The following is a 26,776-nucleotide window of genomic DNA, read 5'->3' on the forward strand; positions in this document are numbered from 1 at the left end:
GTTGTGAAATGTTAAGTTTCAACGTATCCACTACTAAATAATGTACAAATGTATTTTTGCACAAATGTTTGCAGAAACAAACAATGTACATTTTTTCAGAGTTGAGGGCTCAGTTTACAGAAAGGGTTACATTTTTAGAAGGTTTGGCTGCTGTCCTCTCAAAAGATTTTTGTTACATAAGATTAGCAGTTGGGATAAATGTGGAAATGTGTCTTTCCTTGTTAAATATGTGTGGCCTTTAACTGGAAATTTCTGAAAGATGGTGTTTCTTCTGGTAGATGGCTGTGAGGAGTTATGGTCCATTTAACGCCACTATATTAAATTTGACCTCTAGCATAATAACATTAATCTTTGGAGACATGCTCTCTTGTAAAACACTGTATAAAAAACATGAATAATGAAAAACAAATATTCTTTAGCATTTAATGTATTTTAATTTAAGTATTAAAATATCTGCAGTTTTTAAAAATATACTAAATGATTCTCTACTAGCACTATCTATTGAACTATATTACATTAGTGCATTATTCAAAATTTTATCATTACCAAAAAAAGAAATTGAGGGATTATAGATGACAAATCACCTAAGGACACACTGCAAATGCTCTCAATTTAGTTTATTCAAACAATATGTAAACAAAGCATGGCTTTTCTGCACACTTAAATTAATTTTTATCCCTTTTTTTCTTCTTTTCACTCCACTCAAACTCACTGTGAGTTTGCCTTGATGCAGCTTTTGGGTAATTAAATGACAGAATTCATTATTATGTAACTGACTCCTAGCGTGTTACAGGATGCTGGAGCCCAAGGTCTCCATTCGTGCTGCATGTCTGTAGCTTGGAGTCACAGTCACGTGTGTCAAAGTGTGTATGGCACCCAGGAAAAAAGACCCAGCTGACAGACCACAAAAGAAATTAATCAGGGAGACAGGTCAGTAAAGGCAGAGCTATAAATTGCATGTAATAGAAAGGGCGTGTGCGTGGATGTATGTGTGTGTGTGTGTGTCTGTGTGTGTGTGTGTGTGTGTGTGTGTGTTTGTGGAGGTTTTCCCTTCAAGGTGGAAGTGACCTCAACCAGCTCTGTCCCACTCGTCTCTCATTATCTTTCTGTCCCTCCGTCTTTATCTCTGTTCCTCCCCCACACATTCATCACATGATGAATCAGCCACAGTTGTTTATTTAATTATTTCTTTTTATGTGTTTGTTGTTAATTATTCTATTTACTTAGGTCCTAAGACAGTAAATCAAAGTCATCGATACGGAAGAGACAGGCAGAGTGGGTGTTACTACACAGCAGGACACACGAAAACATCAGTCTCTTGACAAAAATGTCTATTAAGCATTGAGTGGTGGAACAAATTCCCATAAAACTATTTTTTTCTGCATAGAGTACAATAATATTCACATATAGACAAGAGGAATTAAACCTAGATGGAAACTACGGATTTGTCTTTTAAAACAGTCAGAATTTAAAGGTTTATATACAGTGATTACAGTAAATGGGAATGTACAAAATAAAATGACTTTTTTCAGCTTAATGTAATTCTCAACTGTGTTTCTAAATACAGACTCAGGAATAATCAACACCTCCCTAACACAGTTTCTTCAGTGACAACTGAAAAAAGGCTGCTGCCTTTGCTCGCACAGGTGTGCCTCATTAACTGCAATCTACTGCATATCAGTGCTGTGAGCAGGCAACAGAGAGGCTTTTTGGCTTTTCTATATACATACACACACACACACACACACACACACACACACACACACACACACATATATACAAATATATATATATGTGTAAATATATACATACATATATATATATATATATATATATATATATATATATATATATATATATATATATATATATATATAATCATATGATGGCACATTTTTGATTAATTTAATAAGGAGCTGAGGTGGGCGTGATGTTTCATTTAGGGGGAACACTTTCAGAAACTCATGTGGTGCAGTGCCAGAAAAGGTAAAGTAATTTTTGATAATTCAAAGCCTTTAAATCAAAACTAACTTGCTAGAAAAATCACAAGAATGAGCACGGATCTGTAAAAGATGGTTTCAAGACACATCATCATACAAACCTCTGTGTGACAAAATGTAGGTAAATCTGTATCCCGTACTTCCTATTCATGTCTTCTTATGTCCTTAACTCCCTTGCTTCCCTTAAATAAAATCAAAACTATTTCAAAATTCTATGTTCATATGTTTACCTTCCCACATATCTCTCCTCTTCCTTGATTTAATTATTCTTGTTTTGTGACCTTAGTGTTGAACAACTGGTAGAGTGGTTGGTAGGGCAAGAAAGGAACTGTGTTGGGTGGGTACTCACATCTGATTGCAGCCAAAGGCCTACTTTATGATTGACTCAAATTAACAGAAAGAAGGAGTTTGAGCTTGATGGCTTGTGTTTTATTCATTATCTCCTCATTAACTTGTGTGATCAAAAGCTTGAAAGACAGCATCCATCTCAGTGTTGCAGCTTTCCAGCTCTTTATGCGACTATAGAGCTAAGCAATTTACCTTGAAGGCTGCTACAGAATTACCGATCAAGAGTTGTTTGAGAGTGTGTATGAGTGCAAAAAAAAGGCCTCTGTGTCTGACCCAGAGAGCATGGCCCTGCATGCATGAGCACACATCCCAATCTCATCAAGTTCACAAGTGCTCTTAAATGAAGGCAATCTCAGTGAGGGCAGCCACAACAGCAACATGAGAAAAAAACATTCAGTTTTATTTGAGTGGTTAAGGACACAAAACAAAATCACACCCTGTTACAAAAGGATCAAGCAGAGGAACTGTAACAGTGAATCCTTCCCACTTTCACAACCCTTTTAAAAATGTTAAAAATGGCCATGAATCACCCACCAGGAAGGACTCTGTGGGGGCAAACTCATTTCCTGTGTTTGTGCATCTTTAGTCATGCATAAAGCTTTCAAGTAACAGGCAATTAGGCACCCACGTTTTCTCAGTCAAAAATTGGACCTGGCTCTCTCGTTTGTATAACTTGGATCTGAAAGCATTTTTGGTTTATAAAGTTTCACTTTGACCTTCAAAATAACATGACTCATTCAGGCTGTTGGTGGGATTAACCTTGTGTTTTCTGTACCATTCAAAATGGAAGACGCATTGTTGCTATTTAAGGCAATTTCTGAAAGGCTTAAAATCCCAAATGCCTAAATAAGGCTGGAACAACAAAAGAGTGACAGTAGACTCATAGTTGCACAGTTAACTGGGGCTAATGTTAAAGGAGCTTGATACAATATTCCAGCCCGTTCTCATTCCAAACTCGTCGAATACAGACACAGCAGGGTGCATTTTTGATATATGCAGGCAGATGGCACCTGGTGCGTCACCCCGGTGAGCACGCTGGCTGCGTCACTTGAGAACGCGGCCAGACGGAACCTGTTGCATGCACTGGAAACGCATCAGGATGGCGTCAGGTTGGCTCTGCTTTCTCTCTGTTTCTTTTTTTTTCTATTACTGCTCTCTGACATTCATATTTAAGTCGTAATTGCTGATCAGTGACTCTAGGATCCTCACTAAGTGCTTATCCTTTTTACTGCTCTCCACCTTAGGTCTGTTGAACTGCACTATGCTAATCCCGTTGCCTCTCTGGAGCATTCCTGCTCCCTTGTTTCCTTGGCCGATCTTGGCTGCAACCTTCGCTGTGCCTGATCGTGGTGATATCTGTGCTGGCACTGTCACTCTGCCCTTGGTTGTGCTCGTGCTGTGGCTGCATTCATACTGTGTCCCCTGCTTGCCCTGATCGTGGTCTTGGTTCTGGTTGCGCCGATGCCGTGATCATGCCTTTGGACACCTCCCTATTAATATATGCATGAGACTCTTATCAACACCCACAATATCATCATAGAGTGCATTTGATAATTTCTTCCCCTCCCCCCTCTCTCTTTCTCTTTCCTTTTTGCCACAATTGTATCTCATTTGTTATTCACGAATATCTATTGCACGTCTGTCCGTCCTGGAAGAGGGATCCCTCATCATCCTCTGCCGCTCTTCCTGAGGTGTCTTCCTTGTTTTCCCCCGTTACAGGGGTTCTTTTCCAGGAGTTTTTCCTTGGATGATGTGAGGGTCTAAGGACAGAGGGATGTCGTACACTATAAAGCCCTCTGAGGCAAACTATGTTTTGTGATAATGGGCTCTATAAATAAAATTGACATGATTTTCTACATGGAGGTGGCTGAGCCAGATAGCAGCTAATGGCACATGCAGTGCTAATAACAGTGCTGATAGAGGTTATGGTGTTAACTGGGCAGTGTATCCTCATACAACAGTATGTATGACATCTAATAAACAAGCACCCCAACTGGGGTGAATCATGATAGGTTTTCTCACGTTACATACTTGATCTACAGTGTATTTAAGGTAACAGAATGTAAGTTCAGAAAAAGGTACACATTACATACTTAATGTAGCGTGAAGACATAGCTTAATATAACACAAAGATCACTTGGTTTTTCACGAGACATAAACGCAGGCCTTCTGGGGGAAAGAAGGCCTTCACAATTACTTTGACAAATTATTTACGCATAATATGAATTCTGTTGCATTACTTTTTCTTGTAAGTTTATAAAAGCACACACACCCAGACAACAAAAAGCTAGGTGTTGGACAAAAGATAAAACATGAGAAGAAAAAACAAAGTCCGGACACTAGATTATGCTCCCACAAATATTAAATATATGGGTGCTTGGCTTCCGCAATAATGTCCTGTTATCAGTGGAAACACACACAGAGACTGTTTAATGCTATATTAATGCTCTGAAATGTTCCTCCTTCAACTAGCTAGACTTAGACCAAGTACACTTATACCCTATAATTTCAGCAGCACTATCAGCCCCACTATGATTTTACCTGTTCATTCAGGTCTGAATGAGAAATAAGAGGATAAATCCCTGATCCTGCCATGTAAGATTAATGTAAAAAGCAGAATTAGGGAATTAAAAATATCTTTTATGTAAATTTCAAATGAAAGCCAAACATTAATTATACGTGTGCATCAAACATGCTTGTTCAGTTACACATGTTTTGGTGCAACTATAAAAATCAAAAACTGTCCAGTTTATTTGTAATGTGGAAGCACATGACGTTGATGACAGTCTAAAAAGCATATGAAGTACTCTGTAAGTTAAAAGTAAAACAACAACATTATACTGCAACAAGGTTGTTTCATTTAGCTCCCTGTTGGTGAATCAGGTTTTTAAATTGACCGTTAAACTTTTAAATCAATTAAACATACACAATTTTTTTTTAAAGTGTTTCTTTTTTGTGATACTCTTTCTCTTAAATATAAAAAAATCAGGAAAAGAAAAGTACCAAAGGGGTAGATGTATTTTTTTACACAAATAAAAAGACATAAAAGGAGACAATAAAATGCCCTTTTCCTCATTTCAACACCAGCTGTCAGTCAGGCATCAGGATAACTGGACACATAATCAGTGAGATTGATTACAGCTGCTTTGCACCACTGGAGTCTACAAAAGCCTACCTCTTCCAGCACTTCAGGTTTGTCTTTTTGAATGCTTCAGCTGTGCTGCAGTTTGATTTCAGCAAAATGAGACTCCAAAGAAAGAAAACAAAAAAGCATGGAGTCATGATGACCAAGTTACCCGCAGAAAATTAAATTAGGAACAGGGACAGAATTTCACCAAATACAATTTATTTTGAACACAAAATTTACAATAATGCCAAGATTTGCTACCTTTCTTTAAATGATTATGATTTCCATAGAATAAAGATTTTGAGAGGTTGTTTCCAGATCAAGGAGCTGTTGTGGGGAAAAGTGTGAAAGTTCTGAGGGTGACAGGGAGGATGATGAAGAGGAAAGGCTGGAGGGAGTGTCAGACAGTCACCTGGAGGAGCCCAGCGTGCTCTGGGGGAGAGATGTGAAATCTGCCTGATGTGTCAGGCAGCTGAGATACTGAGGAGAAGGTGCAATATGAAGTCATCAAAACCAGTCAGGAGAAACTGACAAATGGAGTACATGACATGGAAAGGGCTTGAGTTTTGTTTGAATTTATGACAGATTTTTGGATTAACTTGGGTTGACAATTAGAGCAAAAGCTTTTTAGTTAATGATAAAGATTAATTGCTGGTGTCTAAGGGGTCTAACACAATATCTTTTCTGGATATACATACATCCAATCAGAGGTGGGAGTATGGCACAAATCTGCATGTCACAACTCTCAAATCTTAACCCTCAAGTCTCAGGCACATCTCAAGTTACTGTGCTGAGAATCAAACAAGTCAAATCAGGTCAATGCTCATGTCAAGCTAATCACAAGCCAAGACATGAAATTCTGATGATCTGCACAAACATTTGACCAGCTAATACGTTAGCTTAAAAATCACATTTCTGTAACATTCCTTGTGGGTTCTGGAGTGACAAATGTTGAGGTGGGTGTGTCAATGATTTTTCAGTTGCAGAAGTTGCATACCACTGTTGTCTTGCTCTCTCTGAGTCCCCGACCTCTGCATCGAGTGTATTCATCATGTGGACTTTTCTTGGTTGGAATAGAAAGAAATATTTTTAAGTGATCCAGTTTCAGATTCATACAACTTAATTTATCACAGAAGGGCAATTCAGTTTCACAGTCCACCAGTCACAAAAAAACAGGACAAACACAATCAGCAGCAGCATTTAAACATCACCATGTTAGTGACAACAGATTGACAGATGGACAACCCGAGCAAGAGCAGCAAACACATAGGTCACTACTTATGGGCCAAATACCCAAGTCATAAAGTGATGTACAGACCAATGGAAGTCATAGAGAAAACAAATAAACAAATATATAATGCGGTGATACAGGTGTAATTTATATAATTTCATTAAAAATCAATGCCTTTTTGATGCCCTTATAGAAAAAAAAATCCTCACATTTCCAGCATTACGTGACACATAACTATTATAATCCATTACAAATTCAGACACTTGGAAAAAGAGTCACAGTAAAACAAAGAGCTCCCTGCTTCTCTGATCCCCAGTAACTGAAGATAACTCTTATTATGGCTGAGTCAGACTGCGCACGTCTGGCAAGTGGGAAAGAAACAAGTGAGGGGACAGTGAGAAAGTTTGGATTATAGATTGGGAGATGACTGGGGAGAGATGTGTCTGAGAAAAGCATATTTAATAATGGTTTTAGATTAGAATAATGAATAATTTAAATGGACAAAATGGCATGAAAGAAAGTGGCAGCGTAAAGACAGAAAAAAAGATTTCAGGCTAATGAGTCAATGTGGAAGGAAATATTGCAGTTATGGTATTTTTACTGCAGCAAAATCGAGGTTTATAGTTGTTTAAAGCACAGTAAAGCTTAATTATATTTTTAGTTTACGTGACAAATGGATTATGTAATATTGTTACCACACAACTCTACACTGCTATATTTGTCCATCTGTTTCCATCTTTAGCACATGTGTGTGTATTCAGTTCAGATTTTCTCTGCGGCACGTGTATGTGTACATTACCCCAACTGTTCCCACAGCCTGCCGGCCAACCCCCAGCACCGGTCACAGCTGCCAGGGCCGGGATTGGCCAAAATGTGTCCATGCATCCTGATTCAAGAGCTGTTTTTTTCCCTCCCAAATAAATTTCCTAAAGCTTGTTGCATGACATGGACTTTTTCTGTAATGACAACATACCAGGTATAATCTGGTCAATATATTCAAATTCAGCATTGATTTCTTGTCCTCAGCTGACACTTTGAACATGCAATCAGCTGCAGCTCACTTTGCCCTCCACCTTTTTATACCATGTTTTTATTACGTGCGTGCAATCAGATCACCAGTGTGGGTTCATTCATCATGCCTGAGAGGTAGTAGATTCTCACACACGTGCTGTCGCTAAAACTCTGCCAACATCCAGGTGAGGCTGGGACTCACTGACGAGCCCATTGATCCTCAGTTATCTCCATCTCTACCTGTACTTTACATATAAAGAAGGCTGTCTGTTGCAGATTCAAGGACAGTGGAAAGTCAGAGGCGAGAAGATGAGTGTTTAGATGGGTTTTATAGTCTGCAGCTTCTGCTGATGCAGGTTATTCAGTGTGAGGTGAAGGATATTATCTGACATGGATGAATGGATGGGAGAAAGAAAGAGGGAAAGAAATAGAGAGGCAGGCAGGAGAAGGACTCACATGGAAGAGCACATGTCCTCGCCAGCCGCCCTTGTTGTTACGAAGGAGGGACAGCAAAATGTCACACATTCCCTTACACACCTGAGACACAAAATGAGAAGCTCTTGCATGTTTATCCACCTCTGAGGTTATCATATAATTTAAAAAATAACTAAACAGAGAGCGCATGTTTAGAGGACATTATGGGGACTTGCATCCCATCTGGGGACATACTGACCCCTGCTTTTTTAACGACTTATTGTCAAAGTCTGTGTTTGTATTCAGGATTGTGTATGATTTGTGTGCACATGCCGGAGCAAACACCACAGACGACCTCTCAGATCCTGCCTGTTTCATGTTGTTGAAGCAAAGATGAAAGAGGACCGTATTCATAGCATGCCTTTACATGTTAGGTTTTATTGCTGTAATAAAACACGAGAGGTTATGTAACACATCAATGTGTGCAAAGGCAAAAGAGAAGAGATTTATGTGTGAAATGGTCTGCTACTTCAGGTGTAAACAGTGTGGACACTTTGCTGCACTTCCATAATTGTCCACTAGAGAGCTTCAGATACTAACATTCAGTCTGCCACACCTTAGACCTGCAGTTAAAGACACAGTTTTAGGTACGTACTTTACACTTGTCATCTGACTTTTACATTTACATGACTTTTATGACAGACATTTCACAATAATGAGAACACTTTGTAGAATAATCAGAATCAGAATCAAAACACACCCTCCTATGACTTTTATTTTTCCTGAATTATGCAGAAAACACACAATTTTATTTGTATGAGGTGTTTGCAACCATGTGAGGAATTTAAAATAACTTTTCTTTTCACAGAAGACATTAGACTCATACATTGACAGTTTCATTTAAAGGGTAGACATCCTTTTATTGGACAATGGTCATTGCTGAAAATGTTCTTGAGCCCTGTATTTGCAGATTCACAGCATCATCATGTGTTGGCAGTGAGTGATAAAGTTTATATCAGTCTTCAGATATGTCCTTCCAGCGTGTGATGTTTGGGATGATAGCACTTATGCAAAGAATGAAATCATTTTGTCTCTAAAGACACCCTTCCCATGATCCACACTTCTCTGACCAAAAATACATAGTGTTGACAAAAGCTGAAGTGAAACCACAGTCAAATAAGTGATCATGCACACTGGAGACAAAGGTCACAGATTTTTTAAAAAGCAGCCTTTTCCTACTCGCACTTTATTCAAATGGTGAATGGCACCAAATTTGAATTTATATCCATTTTATTTTGATTCAACCTGTCTAGAGGTGGTTTCACACAACAGAACAACAGTGTTTTTTGACAACTGCTCCCTTGTGGGACAGCCATTGCCACTGATAGCGATACCGAAGCCCATTTGCAGTATATCCTGACAATGACGCAAAGCAAACTGTCAGTTAAACATGCCGGGGGTGAACAAAATAATTTCAGTGTACAGAATAATGGTATGTACAGAGTTTCACGCTGATGGGTTGTTTTTAGATTCATCTGCTGAAGTCTTTCTGTGCTTAACTTAAGTTTAAGATGTGTGAATACAGTCTATATGGTGTGCATGCAAATATGAGTTTGTGACCTTCCAACTGTTTTGGAAGCCAATTAATGTCCAATATTTAAACTCACACAAGTGTTATGTGGCACACATACTGAGAATGTCCTTTAAGCTACGTTAAACATAGGAGAGCTCTTGTGTTCAGTAGAAACACAATTGCATATCTTAAAATGCATTTTGGAAAGGATCTTTAAAAAAAAATGTATGGGGCTCAGTGGTGGAATGTTGTACATTTACTCTAGTACTGCACCTTAAGTTAAACGTTCTGTTACTTTACTTAAGTATTTCAATTTTCTGCAGCTTTATACATATACTCTATTGCTATATCTCAGATGCAAATATTTACCAGTGCTGACTTTTTAGAGATACATTGTTTCTTAACAGGAAAACCACGCTACAAACAGAAAATGTTTTATCAGAATATAATGAAATTACTACCTATTAGAATATAAAGGAGTCTAAATTTGCAGTCACGTTAAAACAATAATATAAGAGAACAGTTAAACACTAACAGCGACCATTTTATTGCACAGGGAGTTCATGCTTGTTGATGCTTGGAGGAAATTTAACCGTTAACTCTTAACATCCTTTTACTTGAGAAAGATTTTGAATGCAGGACTTTTACTTGTTGTTGAGTATTTTCATAGTCTGGTTTTAGTACTTTTACTTTAGTAAAGTATCTGAATATTTCTTCCAACACTGATGGGATTGGGACAGAGTGCCTGAGACAAATTATTTGAAAGTTTTGAGAGACAGACTAACCAGTAGTTTATTTTGGATTTTAAATTTGATTTCTGACAAGAACAATAAACACCACCAGCTTTGTCTTTAACGGCTGGCATTTGACAAATCAAATTCCAATATGTCTAACTGTTACATTTACCACAAGATTGTTACATTATTTAGACCTGTACTTTATTTAGCCTACACCAAATCTTCATCTTTAGTCCTTTTTTTTACTTGGAAGAAGAGAACAACCTGATTGACATTTGTTTTCCCGGTTCTTGTAATGAAGCAGTACAGAAGAGGGTCTGCGAGGCAGTTGAGGCTTGAGATAGCTATGCTGATCTTGTATGGATAAAGGAACCATGCGACTTTCCTGCAGTCATTCACTAGTATACGGAGGAGCATCATGACATGGATAGGCCCGAAGCAGAAGAAAAGGCAGAACAGAGCTACTGTCAGCAGCTTAGAAATCTGCTTACGTTCCTGTTCCTCTGTGGCCTGGTTGGATTTCACCGCCTCACAGATCCCCCAGGTGGAAAACACCACCAGGAGAATGGGGACAATGAAACCCAGGATAAAACGGGCTACATTAGCGCGAACTAGGTTCTCTGAAAGTGGAAGGAAGATATCAAAGCACATTGAAAACTTGTTGTTTTCATAGTATGAGTCCTCCCAGGTGATGGTAGTGGCATTGAAACAGACCACCAACACCCAAACAGCACCACTGACTGCCGCTGCAGTGCCAACTTTCCTCCAGAAAGTGTACTTTAATGGGTGGACCACTGCCAAGTAACGGTCAACAGCGATGCAGCAAAGGAGAGCATCGCTAATGTAAAAGTTAGTGAAGAGAAAGTAGACAGACAGCACACAAACATGACCTCCGTGGGCCCAAACTCCTTTCCACAGGAAGTCCAGCCACAGCGAAAGGCCGATAGTGAAGGTCAGGTCGCTAAGGGCCAAGTTAAATAGATATACTCCGAGCTCGTTCTTCTGTCGAATGTGCTGCCAGGACACGTAGAGGGAGAAGACATTTGACGGGATGGCGGTGATGATGATAGCCAGGTAGAAAAAGAGAAATGGCCGCCTCCTGTATGCGGTGTCAACCAAGTAACATTCTGAATGATTGGTGGCCAGAGTTAAGTTTTCCATTGCAGATGAGGCATTCATGTGTTCATACCTTGCTGAGAGACAAGGAAAGAAATGAGGACAAGATACAAAAAGATAATAAAAATACCTAAACCTTTGATTTAAAGGAGCAAACTTTAAGGTCAGTTTACCGTGAAAACAGTTAAAAAAATGTTTTCTGTGGCGTCTTTGGGATGATAATAATTTGACGCAAATGACCATTTATATATCAGTGACTCACCCTGTGTTACGTTGAGTTTGTTCCAGATTGATAACATTTTTCATGAATTTAAGTCATAGGGGTTACACAAATGTTGCAAAGAGAGAGAAAAAAAGAAAAAAGAGAAAAAAAAATGCAAAACAACTCTTTCATACAACTCATGCAGTGGAATACAAGTCCCATTTATCCAGTATGCTCAGTACTTCCCAAACATACAGCCCTTTCCAACTGGAAAATGAGCTAAAAGGGGAACTCATCAGCTCTCTTCAAATATCTCTTCAATACTGCAAAAGTTGTGTGAGCGTTTGTAAATGGCTGTTGTTTTACAATTTTGCGGTTGTTAAACGTGTTCACCTATGGATGAAATTCGATTAAGATATATTTCTTTCTGCTTTTGGAATTCTTGTTTTGACAGAGGTATTATGTCACAGAGGAAAGGGTATAATACATTTACCCAATGACTTAAGGTACCAATCAGGGAGTTTTGCTTGTTATAGCAAATTAATCACAAATTGCTTACTGCTGGAAATTTTGGAGGAGGTGTCAGTATTTGAATTCAAAGAAACTTTTGGTTTGGAATACCATCTTACAGGGTGTAGTAACTTTAATTTGCTTTATTATTATTATTATTATTATTATTATTATTATTATTATTATTATTATTATTATTATTATTATTATTTTATTAATTTTTTGGGTGTTTTTTGTTTGTTTGCTAAAGTTGCATTATTTGCTATTGTACTCAAAGTGGTCTGCCTAAAAACGTCACATTCACAACTTCTGTAGCTAGTTCTAAAATCTCTGATGTTGCACTTTTTTAAAATTTCACAACACATCCTGCACATGACAAGAGCATGGTGTAAAAAAACAAACTGTTGATCAAGTGTTATCTGTGATGTTTTATCTGTCCAGAGCAAGTTTCACAACTAAATGTTTTGTTTTTTTTTAGTTTTTTTTTTACATTTACTGAAATGATTCAAAACCAATTTTCTTCAGAGAAGTTAAAGTTTAATTTACACTCATTTAACAACAATTTAAAATGGGTTTTTATAATGGTAATAGGTCACTTAATGGGCTAAAAAAAGGAAAAATATGCAGTATGGCCCATTAGCCCTCAAATGTCAACCAGAAACATACCTAAATTCAACAAATGTTTTATTTAAAAAATTATAAACTCATTTAAATTCATCCAAAGGTCTACTTACTCTTCATCCACTTTTGTTTACGCTCCAAATCCTGTCCAAAAAATTCATTATAAAAGTGAAAACATTAAAACAGATACAGAGAGGAATTATTCCGTCGTCTCTTCATCCACTGTTTATTCAGACTGTTTAAAGAAACAGGAAGAGACAACAGCTGCATCCTTGTTGTCCCTGACTACCTTATGTCATTAACTGGGTGACAGGCCACCACAGAACAAACTACCGGTGTAAGAGGACCACACGTCAGATTTAATTTGAGAAGTCTATGAGGCGGCTCTTTGTGTTTGGTGTGTCAATATCGACACCGACTCATGTATAGGTGATGCTGATTATTGTCTGATAAAAGAATACATGTCTGTTTGACTAATTGTTTCCATAGCGTAGTTTTGGTGTAATGGCTGAGCCTATACATGCTCCTAAAGGACAGGTAGATATATTTTTAAAATCTGTATTAAGAACTATACTCACTTTCCATATGTATTCCTTATTTATGTCATGCACTGACTCCTAAAATTGTCAGTTGCTGCAACCTTCAATTATATGGAGAACTAAACTGCAACTGCACTTTTGCTGAAAGTGCTATGTTTTCGCTCCTTCATCTTGGTGTCAACTACAGTCACCCTAAACTAGACTCTATCATGAGCATAGGAGATTTTAAAAATAGGATTAAGGACCTTTTGACCCCTAAATGCACATGTCTGGTTACTGAATGGTGCTATTTCAATCGTTTGCTGTAGATTGGCTGCTGTTTTAAGTCTGTTGCTTATTTCTTGTGTGTGGATTTTTATGGTGTTTGTGATAAATTTTTGCTGTTGTGTTCTTGGTCTGTTTGACTTTTATGTGAAATATCCATGCTGCTCTCTTGGACTCCCTTTAAAAAGAGACTTTGTTTCCTAATGGGACTATTTCTAGCCAATAAAAACATTTTTGATTGCTGTATTTCCCTCCTGTACATGCTGGCCACAAAGAGATTCCGTTTAAAGCAATTTTATTAAAAATGACAGGGTACAAAATCCACAGTCTATGTCCTGGGTAAAAATGAATTCAAAAGTTCAGTTAAGTTAATGAGTCTTCAGCAAGTTAGATCAAAATCACCTCTTTGTGTTGCTATGCCCTAATCAGAGAATTTTGTATACACTGTATATACTATATATACCTTTATATTCACCTACCTCATGTATGTAGACAGCCTGTTACATTTATCGTTCTATATTTATTCCAGCAACTTTAATACTCTGCATTGTTGTCTGACTGTTTAGAAGCCTCACTGTGTTTTATATACATTTTTTTGCATAGATTTATATTTGTACATAGAATACACATGTTTACAGTAGTCAAGTGTATGTGTTTACCTTGTTCAGCATGGTTATAAATGTTTTTAGCTGTATGTCTAATTTGTGTAAATACATGGGGCTAGAGTCTGGATTAGGGAAACCAAAGGTCAGGGTGAAATTCTTGTGTGCAAACACATACTTGGCCAGTAAAGCCAATTATATTTCGCTGCTGCTCAGCAAACAAAGACTATCCGTGAAAGCACAAAGAGGTAATTTCGCAATAACTCCTTAGTATACAAATGGCTTTGTAAGTGCTGCAATAAAAAAAAGTTTGAAAAAATGTGAACCTATCCTTTTTTGCAGTAATGCACCAAAAATGACAATATAGAGGAGGCTATTATTATTGAATTCCAGTTGTTCAACTAAAGTAATCAATTATCAAATCAGTTAAGAAACATCAGGCATTGTACATTACATTTAAAAAAGTGATTTGTCTAATAAAACATCCACACAAGGGCATAGGTTTAGTTTCAAGTGTGTGTGTGGGAACACATGAAAAAATATAAATATCCCTTGGGGAAATGAAGCTTTGGTAATATAACATTATAAATAATAAGGCATCACACACTTAGTTTTTGTATCACCTCATAAAATTTACAAACAAATATTTTGTTTTCAATTGATTCATTCATTCATTGATTTGGTTGAAAATAAAAGAAACTGATAATCATGTTAGGAAACTGACTGAATTCCTTTTGACAAATTTCTCCTCACAAAAACTCCCCAGCATTTCTCCAGAGCTTTCCTAATCTCTCTCCTAGCACTCTCACTGATCAAACAGTATATTATAGGATCCAGCACACTGTTTATGGTGGTCATGGCAACTGTAACCAGGTACGGATCTGTGAGTTTTGCAGCCAGAGGGTGGGCCCTGGGCTCCAGCACGGCCCTGAGCAGCATGACAGTCTGGTAGGGCAAAAACGCCACAATGTAGGTTAGAAGAAGGAAAAACAACAGCAGTCCCACTTTCCTGCGCTCCTCTGTCAGTATGGTGGTGCTCTGTCGGAGAGAACGCATGATCTGCTGAAAACAAAACGTCATGATGAAAACAGGGACCAAGAAACCCAGGGTGACTCGTGTGACAGCGAGGCTGGCATCTTCTTGTGTCATGGGTCCCAACTCCTGACACAATTTTCTTGAGGAGAAAGCTTGCAGCGCCCCCGTGTGGTTAAGCAAGACAATGTGGATGACAATCTCCAAAGTCCAAACAGCAATACTCACAAGAGCTGCTGTCCGCACCTCTCGGACACGGTGAAAGTGGAGAGGGTAGACGACTGCCAGGTAGCGATCAGCGGAGATGCAGCAGAGGAGGCCTGAGCCGACATAAAAGCTGTTGTACATGATCACAGCCACTACACTGCAGAGACCACCCACAGGCCTCCGCAGGGCCAGCTTAATCCACACAGGCAGGGTGATGGTGTAGAGCAGGTCAGAGATGGACAGGTTGACGAGGTAGACCGCCATATTGTTCCCATTCCTCATCAGCATCCAGGCGACATATAGAGACAGGCAGTTAGCCGGAAAGCCCACGATGAAAAAAAGGGAATAAACAGTTGGATACACAAGCTTCTCCGCTGAGGACTCCATGGAGCAGGAGGCAGATGCACTTATGTTTGTCTTGTTGCAGAGAGCTGTGTCCATCCTGTTCTGACAATGACCAAACCTGAATGGAAATGGAAAGCCTGTGCTCTGCTCGACAGAGATAAGCTCCGCAATGCAAATAGTTCCTGGTGAAACATGCTAGAAAGTTAAACAGCACCCAATGCTTTCATTGTGGCTGTCACTTTATTTCCGCACCAGATGAGCACAAAGATTAAACTACCTAAAGTTTGCATGATTAAATGAAAATAAGTCTGTGTTGTCAGCTGTTCCACTGAAGAGCAGTGGTGGATGAAGTACCTGAAAGCCACACTTGAGTAAAAGTGGAGATATCTTACCAGAAAATGACTTTGATATACGTTCAGTAAAAGAGAAGACATTGGGCATTGGGGGTGACCTGAAAAGTGAATAATAATAATGATTTTAAATATATAATTTTGATTATTATAAATATATATTTTTAAAAGATGATTTTCCAAAGCTACTAATTTCTTGCAGTTTGCGGAGCAGTTCTTGCCAAGTTGCTCATTGCTTTTTTTCCCCCATCCCTTGATCATCTAATCTATAGCATTAAATTAACTTACTGTCATTAAATGTTTGGAGAATATTACTCTATTTTGTCTTTTTGCCAAACTCTAAGGTCTCTAAATAGTCCTCCTCCCTTCCTCTAACAATTTTTCACCTTAGAAGCTCTCTTAAGGGCTTTGTGAAGTACTTTTATCTTGTCATAAATCTTTATCTCCTTGAATTACTACTTGCTCTCTGTGCTGTTGGACGGTATTTTCTGCTCCCATCATGACGTCAATCTCATCATCAGGTGGAATGTAATTATTAACATGCAGCATCTGATCTGACATGCAGCCTGGACCTGACAGCAAAATTAAACTTAATGAGGGTTTAGAGCTCCTGTGTGCACTTGCCCATGTGCTTAACCTTTGATCAAACTTGCAAGCTAGGACCTCTAACCTCCTAATTTTGTTTTGTAGTAATGAATGGAGTAAAATACTTTTACTCCAATACATAAAAAAATGTTTTTGAGCTAAAATTAATTTAGGAAATGTAGTGGAGTAAAAGTGAAGGTTGATAGAAATGTAAAAACTAAAGTTAAGTAGCATACATACACTTTCATTATAACAATTATAACAGATTATTATTACTTTGTCATTGCAGCAAGTCCAAACACACATTTTCCAACTGAACCTCTTGGGTTTTTTATTCATATAATAAAGAGGAAAAAATGTTCCAATGTTTCATAAAGAGACAACTTTAGAGAACACTTAAAAAATGTATAATAATAAAGTTTGGGGGCAGAATTCAGTTATTTTATCTTTCATGTCAAATCTATCCTCTAAACTTTTGGAGAGGGAGGGTCCATAGGTTGTCAAATTCAACTTATACATTGATCTATCAGAATAATCAATCTAATAATATAATGTATAATAATGTCAAACACACTGCATAATGAGTACTTTTACTTTTATTTCTCTGAGTGTTTTTACTGAAAAACTTATATAGTTTTAATTGATTCAAATAAAAATACAAGACTGTTACTTATAATGGAATATTTTTTACTCTGTGATAGTAGCACTTAATATAATGCGCTTTTCCCTAAAGCTGCATTGGAAGACTCTGTGAATTCAGTTGTGTATCAAGGGGATGGCTGACTTCAGGCAGTAGGACTACACGAGCCAGGATCCGGCTGTTGTATAAACTGCAACCTGAGACTGCTGACTCCAAGAAGCCTATCCACTGAGCGGGGAGGGAGGCGTAGTGTGAGTCCATTTTTTCAGTCTAATATCTGGCATTCACATCTCACCAAATAAAGGCATGTTGGTTCTTAACTTTCAGTGCACTTTTCCTAAGCTTTCCAAATATAATTGGATGATTCATACAAAAGGCAGTGCCAGTGCTCTTCCAATTAAGTCCTTTCACACATTATATGAGTAAAAAGTCAATAGTCGTCCCCAAGATCTGTAATATCAACATACGGTAACATAAGTGGGAGGACTGAGCAAAATCCATCACGCAATGCAGCAGTGCTTATTCCATCATCAAATACCAACATTTTCTCATGCCCCTCAGTGTCCCGTAGGGAGGTGAAGGAAGCCTTATATCATAATACACACTGAAACACATTATGACTTAGCTTTAAAGCTTTGAAACAATAGTGTGTTTAAGGTTTGAATAAGTACCTTTGTTACATATTGTGATGTAAATATTTTATGTGAGTGATGTCTGTGCACAAAACGTGAATGGCATAACGTCACACAGGCCATGAACAGCAGCCTCTTAGATGAAAGTCTGGTTTGTCTGATACATACACTTCCACTTCCTCCTGCCCTACAAAGACTTGTTTTAGCTGCTCTCAGTATCAAGTGTCACAGTGTATAGGTTAACATTGGATTTACTTGTTAGTTAAGCCTGGTCCTGGTGTGTCCCATAAAGGCCGCCTCTGGCGTCCATATCAGTATCATTTCTGTAAAAGAAAACCCATTGGAAAATTATCACCCAAGCTCTTCTTTGCTATCATCCACTATAGTTTACAGACAGATCTATCTACCACTGTTGTGTGTGCATACAGTCTTCCTGAGCAATGAGGTAACATTGGCAACATTTCTGATGAACTTGCCTCTATATTAATTTGCAAATATAGTGGTTTGATAATAAGGCTACTGCTGTAATCATAGTCGAGAAAGTAAAACTATGAAAATAATAAATAATATGTAATACACCAATATTCTATTTTAATATTTATGTCATGTTGGAGAAAAAGGAGAAAAGCAAATGAAAGCTTTTTGCTGGACGGACATGTAAATAGAACATTTATTGTGAACTACAAGATAACTATCTATCATGGACAGCTTCATCAAAACGTTAGAGTGCTCACAAAATGACCCAATCCCCAGAATTTATTGTATTTTATTTTATATGATGAATTTGTACGTTTCACATGTAGCGGAAATGTAACAACTATAAGTTTCAGTTGTGGTTGGGATTAGGAAAACATAATATTTTGTCGTAAAATACTGTAAATGTTGCAGTAAGTCTTTAAACAGTAGGCTGCTGTGGTGTGGCTCTTGGAAGTTGTCTCACCCATGTGTCACTCCTCCTCCCAAGGCTTGAGGAGAAACTCTCTGTGTAATCTGAACTATGTCACTTCAGAAATAATTATGATCCATATAAGAAGTACAAACGTAACATATCTGTGGTGTGAAGTAATGTACAACTCCAACATTTTTCTTTGGTGACTGGACTGTAAAAAACCATCACTGTAAGTGCATGTCTTTACACGGTCATGTAGGTACAAGTTTATTCGTAGGTTATTGAAGGATTAAGTCTTTTTAATAATGCCACTCAAGGTGTCCTTTCAAATGTATGCAAATACTAACACACAACTGATACACAGAGTTTATTCCAGGTACGATGACATTTACTCACTCTGTACAACAACAACAACAACAACATGAATACTGGAAACTTTGACTTTGAATAGTAAATATATTGTTCAAAGCAACAGACTGTACAAGCATGCAAATACATGCACAGTGTGTATGAAGCCGATCTCTTATGTTAGCTTTATGGAGTCAAAGAAAGGACACAGGAGCTACAGTGTCAGAATGAGAGGGGAGAATACATGGTTATAGAATATGTTTGTTTCTGTATTTCTAACATTATAATATCACAAGACCGGAAAAGTACAGAGAAACAGATTTAAACTTACAGACATGCACACAAACAGGTGCGGCACAGCTCATCATTAAAGTGCCATACTAAAGCTTTAAAGTCTTCCTTTTCCACAGATGGAAGTCCATTTCCATCTCTTTTATACATTACTTCCATTATCTTGTTCCCATTACTTCTGCAATATAAAAACAATCTGGTAATACTGTTTAATCATGTAGCAGTGGTATTATTGAATTAACTATGAAAGCATTTCTAATGAAACAGCGGTTGGTGCATAAGCGTTAAAATGGCATGTACAGTAAATTGAGTCTCATATCCTAAAATGACCACAGCCTTGATTTCCCCTTGATATTACACAACACAGCATTGATGTGAGGATGCCTCATACGCTTTCTTACTTTCTTTCTGAAATGTCGCAAGCAGAAGACATGGGCTCAGGACACTGATTAGACAGGTCAAATACAGTCCAAAATAAAAGGTTAGGTTTTAGTGTGAGTCCACATCTGCTCAATGAACACTTTAACATCCATTACATTCTCACTACCAACTTGTCTATACCGACGCTTGGTTCGTGGCATGTCACTATGTGGTATGATGCTCTAGGTACCCCTCCTGTGTCAGTTTTGGATGTTCAGGGATGGTGTGGCAATTTAGGGTCATTACGTGAATCATCTCTTTTAAAAGTAAACTTTAGTTTTCACAAGGAATGTACTGTTTCTGCTCATTAAATGCATGCAGTCGTTTTAAAACTAAACCTACATCCAAGTAGCAAACTCCAGGGCTTTAATATGAAGATGACATGGAAGTGCCAAAAACTGCAGTTCTTTGATTGGCCACTTGAGGCTGGCTGCTGAAAACAGCCAATCGCCAAAGACATCCATGTTAAAATACCCAACCTCACAGCAGAAATAAACATGTTTACAAGCTCATACAAAAAAACAGTTTTGGTCCCTATAGCATAATTTCTACATTCATGACAACTGTACAGCTGGTGATTTATTTATCTATTTTTTAAAAATATAACTCACCCATTCATATTTTGTCAAGCCTTAAAGTTACGCATATTTAAAGGTAGATCCAGATCCACCCCTTACTCTTCCATAGCATCAACCTCCCACCCAAATATGGTTACTTCTGGCTCCAGAAAAACAAGATTGAAACAGCTGTAATGCCGAACTTGAGGTTTCAAAACCAGTTGGAGACATAACGGTAAATACGTCCAATATTTTTATAGTCTGCTTACAATGTTGGTAAAAACTACATTTTTAGGTTTCCTTTCTCAAGTTTAGTCCACAAAAGTCTGTGGTTAAGTTAATAATAATACAAAACACAATGGTTTGGCTTTCTTATAACATCATGTAATGTTAAATGACATCTGTCAGTAGCATAGTATGATACACATACTAGCACATTACGTCATTGTTAAAAAAAAACCCTAACAACTGGATTGACATTTGGTTTTACACTAGAAATTAACAGTGGGTGCCTGAGTAAAAGTCCAGAGTTTGCATGACCCATGCACCTCCCCTCCTACCCGCCTAATCTAGACTTCCTTGCTTTTCATACTACGGTAATTACCTGGAGTAACCCAATCCCCAGAATTTATTGTATTTTATTTTATATGATGAATTTGTACGTTTCACATGTTGCGGAAATGTAACAACTATAAGTTTCAGTTGTGGTTGGGATTAGGAAAACATAATATTTTGTCGTAAAATATTGTAAATGTTGCAGTAAGTCTTTAAACAGTAGGCTGCTGTGGTGTGGTTCTTGGAAGTTGTCTCACCCATGTGTCACTCCTCCTCCCAAGGCTTGAGGGGAAACTTTCTGTGTAATCTGAACTATGTCACTTTTTTATAACATCATGTAATGTTAAATGACATCTGTCAGTAGCATAATACGATACACATACTAGCACATTACGTCATTGTTAAAAAAAAAACACTTTACACTAGAAATTAACAGTGGGTGCCTGAGTAAAAGTCCAGAGTTTGCATGACCCATGCACCTCCCCTCCTACCCGCCTAATCTAGACTTCCTTGCTTTTCATACTACAGTAGTTACCTGGAGTGTTAGTCAACTCATACTGCTGTTAATGTGTGCCTCTGTGCACTGGTGTCTAATGACCAAGTGCCAAAGTTGGGAATGAGACCAGGCTGATAAATCACTGAGTAATTTATATAGCGGGGTTATATTTTGCCTGGAGCAAACAAACAAATAGGCCTTTAAACCTCACCATATTTTAAATGGTAAAAATATATTCTTTTATGTGAAACTGTCTGAAGAAAAAAAAACCCTGGTTAGCTATGCCTAGAGGTATTACTTCTCGACAGATGTGAGCGTGTGTAGTAGGTGTTGCGAGTCAGTGACCTGTTATTTTGCCACTGCTTGCAGAGTTCCCGAATTTTTTTCCGGAAGTTCTCTCCAACGATGACGTAGAGGATGGGGTTAAGAACACTGTTGAAGAAGGCTAAGTACATGAAGACATGTCCACAGGTGTTTATGATGGCTATGGCGCCACACCCTCTCAGAACTTTAGCAACTTGTAGTGCCTTTGGGATCTGCAACAGGTGGAACGGCAACCAGCAGATCAGAAATGCAATGAGGACCGCCAGCACCAGAGTTGTAGCCTTCCTCTCTGTCTTCTCAGTGCTCACTGCCTCCATTGGCCTATCATTCAGTGCTTGAATAATCTTGAAAGTGCAGTAGGAGATAATTGAGATGGGGATAATGAAGCCGAATGTCATCAACATGCCATTAGACACAATCCGTGCAGTGGAATTTGGGTAATTAAGAAAGCATACTTTTGATTTAGACTGTTCTTTCACATCCCTGTAGACAAGGGTGGGGACACCCAGGAGGAAGCCGAAACCCCACACCAGCACACAGCCCATTTTGGCATATTTTGGCCTACGTAGTCGATCATGGGACAGTGGGTGCACCAGTGCCAAACAACGATCCACGCTAATCAGAACCAGGAAGTAGATGCTGCAGTAGGCGTTCATGTTGATGGAAAGGGTGACCAGTCGGCACAGGGGTAGATCAAAAGGCCAGCTGAATTTATTGGCTGCATACTTAGCCCAGAAGGGCAAACAAATCATTAGGATGAGATCAGCAGCAGCTAGGTTGCTCAAGTAGATCTCAGGCACGTTGCAGGCCTTCTTGTGCAAGCAGAAAACCATCAGAACAAAAGCATTTAACACGATTCCCAGCACACTGATGACCAGGATGTACACCGGCAGCACAGTAGAATGCCACTCACTGAGTTCTGCTTTACACCGAGTGGCATTTGTGTTGTTTTCACCTCCGTATAAAGCGTCAGTGGTGAATTTAATGGGGAAACTGTTGAGAGTTAGAGAAAGGAAAAGAAGAAAAAAGTTAAAACAAAGACAATTTGAAGGTAACTTTGAGAGGTCATTTTCATAATGTGGAAAACTGGGAAAAACCGAGTTAATGTTGCCCACTGCGCTACAGTTAGTAACTTTTAACTGAAAATAACTCAGTATATTCTGAAAAAAGTGCATGAGACAGATAATTCATTTAACCAATCATGTCCTTCCTCCTCTTCCTACTGCCTCTAATATAATTTGCTCAGATCGACTACGCTCATGAACTGTGCTCCAACTGTCCCATTCGGCAGCGCTGACCAAATGTTAATAAAGATTCTGTTACTGTATTGCCATTTCTCACCTCAAATGTTTTCGGAAACATTCCCTACATGTGCACTTGGCCCCTAACCCTAACCCACCCCACCCCCCTCAGTTGACTACTTCAAGGTTCAATTTATTGTCATTTCACTGCATATTTGCATACACAGAATGAAACGAAATGCCGTTCCTCATCAGCTCAGTGCAATGCATTTGAGTTCTGTGCAAATTAAGAAGTCAGTAATAAATATACTAAAAACAATATAAATATACTATAAGCAACATCAAAGCAATTAAAAAAACAATATCAAATCCCCCCCAAAAAAATTCAGACAAAAAGTGCACAGTATTTATTCACCTTGACAGGTGACTTATTAACATCAATAAAAAAATATCAATACAAGTTTTCTGAAATGTTGTGTTTAAATATGCAAATGAGGCATTATTTAATAAAATGTGCACTTTTTGTATGCATTATCACAAAGGAAACGTGAACTAAAATAAAAACTAAAATGTGTATTTTGGATGTTTTCTTTCTACTACTCTGAAAGAAGACATCGTCATTATTTTGTCGTAATCTGAAATCAAATAAATGTATTGGAGTAAAAAGTAAAATATTTGTCTTTGAATTCTAGTCAAATTATATATTAGCAGAGAATTGATATAATCAAGTAAAGTACCTAAAGAGCAATCTTAAATACAGTTCTTTCCACCAGCAATCACTATTTTTCAGTTATTAAATGCTTTAAATTTAAAGCAAACTCTTTTTATATTTCCGTATTGGCATAGTGCAAACAGCACAGCTGTTTAAAATACTGGTCATACCAATCCTACTAACAAACTGAGCACTTGGCAAAATTTCAACATCCCACACTTAACATGTTAAGTCAAATGTGAGAGACCTGCGATCTAGATGATAACATGTCGGAACAAAAACAATACTGGGTGTCCCAAGGTAACAAGGTGTGCCTGTATTTAACCCTTTATTAGTTTGACATCATTTTTTGTAAAGCTAAGTACAGTTTTAGAAGTATTCTGATTACATGGTTCTGGTTACATGATTCAATGGTAAAGAACGAAAAGTAAAACACAAGCTAAATAGTTTTTGCATACCCTGTAGGCAGAGAAGTCATTCTTGCAGAGGAAGTCCAGATGTGTAATCTCCAGATATAGTCCTCTGCTCCGGCGTCTTCTTCTACTGTCCTCTGTTTGTCTGTACCTCACTCTCTTAAAGGAGAAAGGAAACCAATATTAAATGACGTCATGACAAAATCTCACTTGCAGTGCTCCCTCCCTCTGCTGTTTTTCCCACCTCTTTTTGTCCTTGTCTTCCAGTAGCATTGTATGCACCGCCTGTCAGTGCAGTACAGTTTGTGTCCACATCACAGAGATTGTTTTTTGATATACATGGCCTGAATGTGGAAGTTTCTAAACAAAGTTGTGGGTTGCTACATGTTTCTCTATAAAAATATACAGTAGTAACATGAAAGAGTGCACATACTTACAAGCAAGCTGTGGGAACAGGGATCGGTTCTTGTGAAAAAAGCCATTACAAGTGGATCAACTGCAAATATGAACTGAACCTGCAGCCAGCAGATCAGCATTCCTTTCCTGTTACAGGAAACAGTCCTCGTGTGAGAACTGTCCATTATTCCACTATTGCATTTAATGTTGCTGCCATCAGCAGTGCCAGACCTAACACATGTGGTGCCCTAGGCAAGTTTCCACTTAAGTCTTCGTTCAAATGGGACTGACCGGAGCTCATTCTGTAGGGACTTGGTTTGGAAACTGCACAGTCGCCAGTTCAAGTTCCCATACAGAACAAGGATGGAGTGAGGGCTGGCAGCTTGTGAGGTTACACTCCACACTCCACAGTTACTCTGTTGAGGTAACCTTGAACCACTGTACCCCCAAACTGCTCCAGGGGCACCGTATTATGGCTGACCCTGCGCTATCCTGCTGTAATTGTATGTGTTCATTAAATGTAATAATAAAGTCACACTTCAACTGCCTTGTGTTTACTGACAAATTAAGAAATTAAACTAATTAAATTAAAATGTGCTTGTGCTCATGTGCTTGTTAATATAGTTGATGTTGTCACAGACTTATGTGTGCCTGCTACATGCAACAAAGCACCTCGACTGGACATCATCTAAAGTTTGTATTTGGTCACAAAAATATCCATGATTTGCATCACCCCCGTTACATCCCTGTTCACTGAAACACACAGAAATCTGATTAAATATAACAACACCACAGCTAGAAACAAAAATTCAGCCCACCTCATTGGTTGATACTTCACTGAGTTATTGTAGAGCTGAAAAAAGTAAAGTCCAACTTTGGGCTGTGGTTTGTCATGTCTGTCAGCAATGATAATTAGTTTGTAGTTTTATGCTCCTAAAAGTAGCTTGTTAGCTGCTGTTGTGTTGTTTGTCCTGTGAACACAGCAAACTGTTCCATCATACACTATGTGAACACTACCTTATGGCTGCAGGGTGCTGTTTGGGAAGAACTCAGGCAGACCAGACTTTAAACAAACAGGAGAGCAATAAACCAATATTCAATTTATTACAGTCTAACATTTAATGACACACATCAGGAGAAAATACATTTGCAGCCCCTGATTCTCAGCTATTCTTTTGAGATGGACAGTTTCAGTTAAACAGGGCAAATTATCCCTCTAACTCCCAATAGTTATCATGACATTTTTGGCAAACAGATATGAGTATAAAACCATGACTTACCTAAGGTACTTTGAATTACCACAACTGTATATGTTAGTGTGGCAGGCGCTACAACATGTGTTACATTTCCTATCTGACTTCAAATTCCTGCAAGTCTCTTACCTGCATTCTAAGTGTGTGTCTAAAACAAAAAGGGAAAGGAAAAAACGGCTACCATACCTTATCTAAGCACCTCCCACTGATATCTGATCCTGCTTTCATATCTGTGAAGCCATAATCCATGTAGCTCTCCTTGGTCTCAAGGTCCCACCTATGCATTACTTTTTACAGCTATTATTTTTTAAAGTTGTTTTTATAGTCTCAAACTACCATAGTGATAATTTTCTGTGTATATATATATATATATTACTAATATATACATAATACCTAAAGGCAACATTTTATTATGCAAATTTACATACTGTAAACAAATATTAAAAAAAACAGTTTAAATGACAATACTGGCTGACATTAAAACAGCCCATATTGTGAGCTATTACCAGTCTTGTTCTCCTGACCATTTGAACTTTTTCTGTCATCATAATGGTACCTAAATAGGCCTGTGTGTTTGTGATTTCCAACAAAAGTCAGATTACACACTGGGCTCTTTAATACGGACCTGGTTGACACAAACTGACCGTGGTACAAGTCAACAAAATCCAAAAAGAATCAGCGTCATGCTGAACGAGAATGTTGAGGTGAGACATCTGTTAAAATCCGCTGACGTAACATTGATTTAAACAAATATAAGCATATTACCAGCAGCCATGATTCACAGAAACCTCTTTG

At 38.1% G+C, this 26,776-nt stretch overlaps 3 protein-coding genes across 6 annotated transcripts; all 3 read right to left on the minus strand.

Moving 5' to 3' along the window:
- Positions 1–8,888: 8,888 nt before the first annotated feature.
- Positions 8,889–13,155, minus strand: gpr65 (G protein-coupled receptor 65). 2 transcript variants are annotated; one of them, XM_042500902.2, is made up of 2 exons: positions 13,004–13,155; positions 8,889–11,630 (listed from the first exon to the last, which is right to left on the minus strand). In XM_042500902.2, the coding sequence occupies exon 2, from the start codon at positions 11,618–11,620 to the stop codon at positions 10,652–10,654; it is 969 nt and encodes a 322-aa protein (XP_042356836.1). In that variant the 5' UTR covers positions 11,621–11,630; positions 13,004–13,155; the 3' UTR covers positions 8,889–10,651. The 2 variants fall into 2 exon arrangements, with proteins under 2 accessions (XP_042356836.1, XP_042356835.1); XM_042500901.2 differs by having other exon boundaries at positions 8,889–11,634.
- An 8-nt stretch (positions 13,156–13,163) lies between these two features.
- Positions 13,164–16,253, minus strand: LOC121953593 (G protein-coupled receptor 4-like). Its single transcript, XM_088087735.1, has one exon. The coding sequence runs from the start codon at positions 15,973–15,975 to the stop codon at positions 15,007–15,009; it is 969 nt and encodes a 322-aa protein (XP_087943861.1). The 5' UTR covers positions 15,976–16,253; the 3' UTR covers positions 13,164–15,006.
- A 2,964-nt stretch (positions 16,254–19,217) lies between these two features.
- LOC121953853 (B2 bradykinin receptor-like) lies at positions 19,218–26,351 on the minus strand. 3 transcript variants are annotated; one of them, XM_088087634.1, is made up of 3 exons: positions 26,009–26,351; positions 24,378–24,491; positions 19,218–22,959 (listed from the first exon to the last, which is right to left on the minus strand). In XM_088087634.1, exons 2-3 carry the CDS (start codon positions 24,395–24,397, stop codon positions 21,918–21,920), a joined length of 1,062 nt encoding a protein of 353 aa, XP_087943760.1. In that variant the 5' UTR covers positions 24,398–24,491; positions 26,009–26,351; the 3' UTR covers positions 19,218–21,917. The 3 variants fall into 3 exon arrangements, with proteins under 3 accessions (XP_087943760.1, XP_042357038.2, XP_087943761.1); XM_042501104.2 differs by lacking the exon at positions 26,009–26,351 and adding an exon at positions 24,770–25,185; XM_088087635.1 differs by lacking the exon at positions 26,009–26,351 and having other exon boundaries at positions 24,378–24,726.
- Positions 26,352–26,776: the final 425 nt, after the last annotated feature.

Source organism: Plectropomus leopardus, chromosome 14 (genome assembly GCF_026936395.1).
Source record: "Plectropomus leopardus strain MGB_pleo_1.0 chromosome 14, ASM2693639v1, whole genome shotgun sequence".
Classification (NCBI taxonomy): Eukaryota; Metazoa; Chordata; class Actinopteri; order Perciformes; family Serranidae; genus Plectropomus; species Plectropomus leopardus.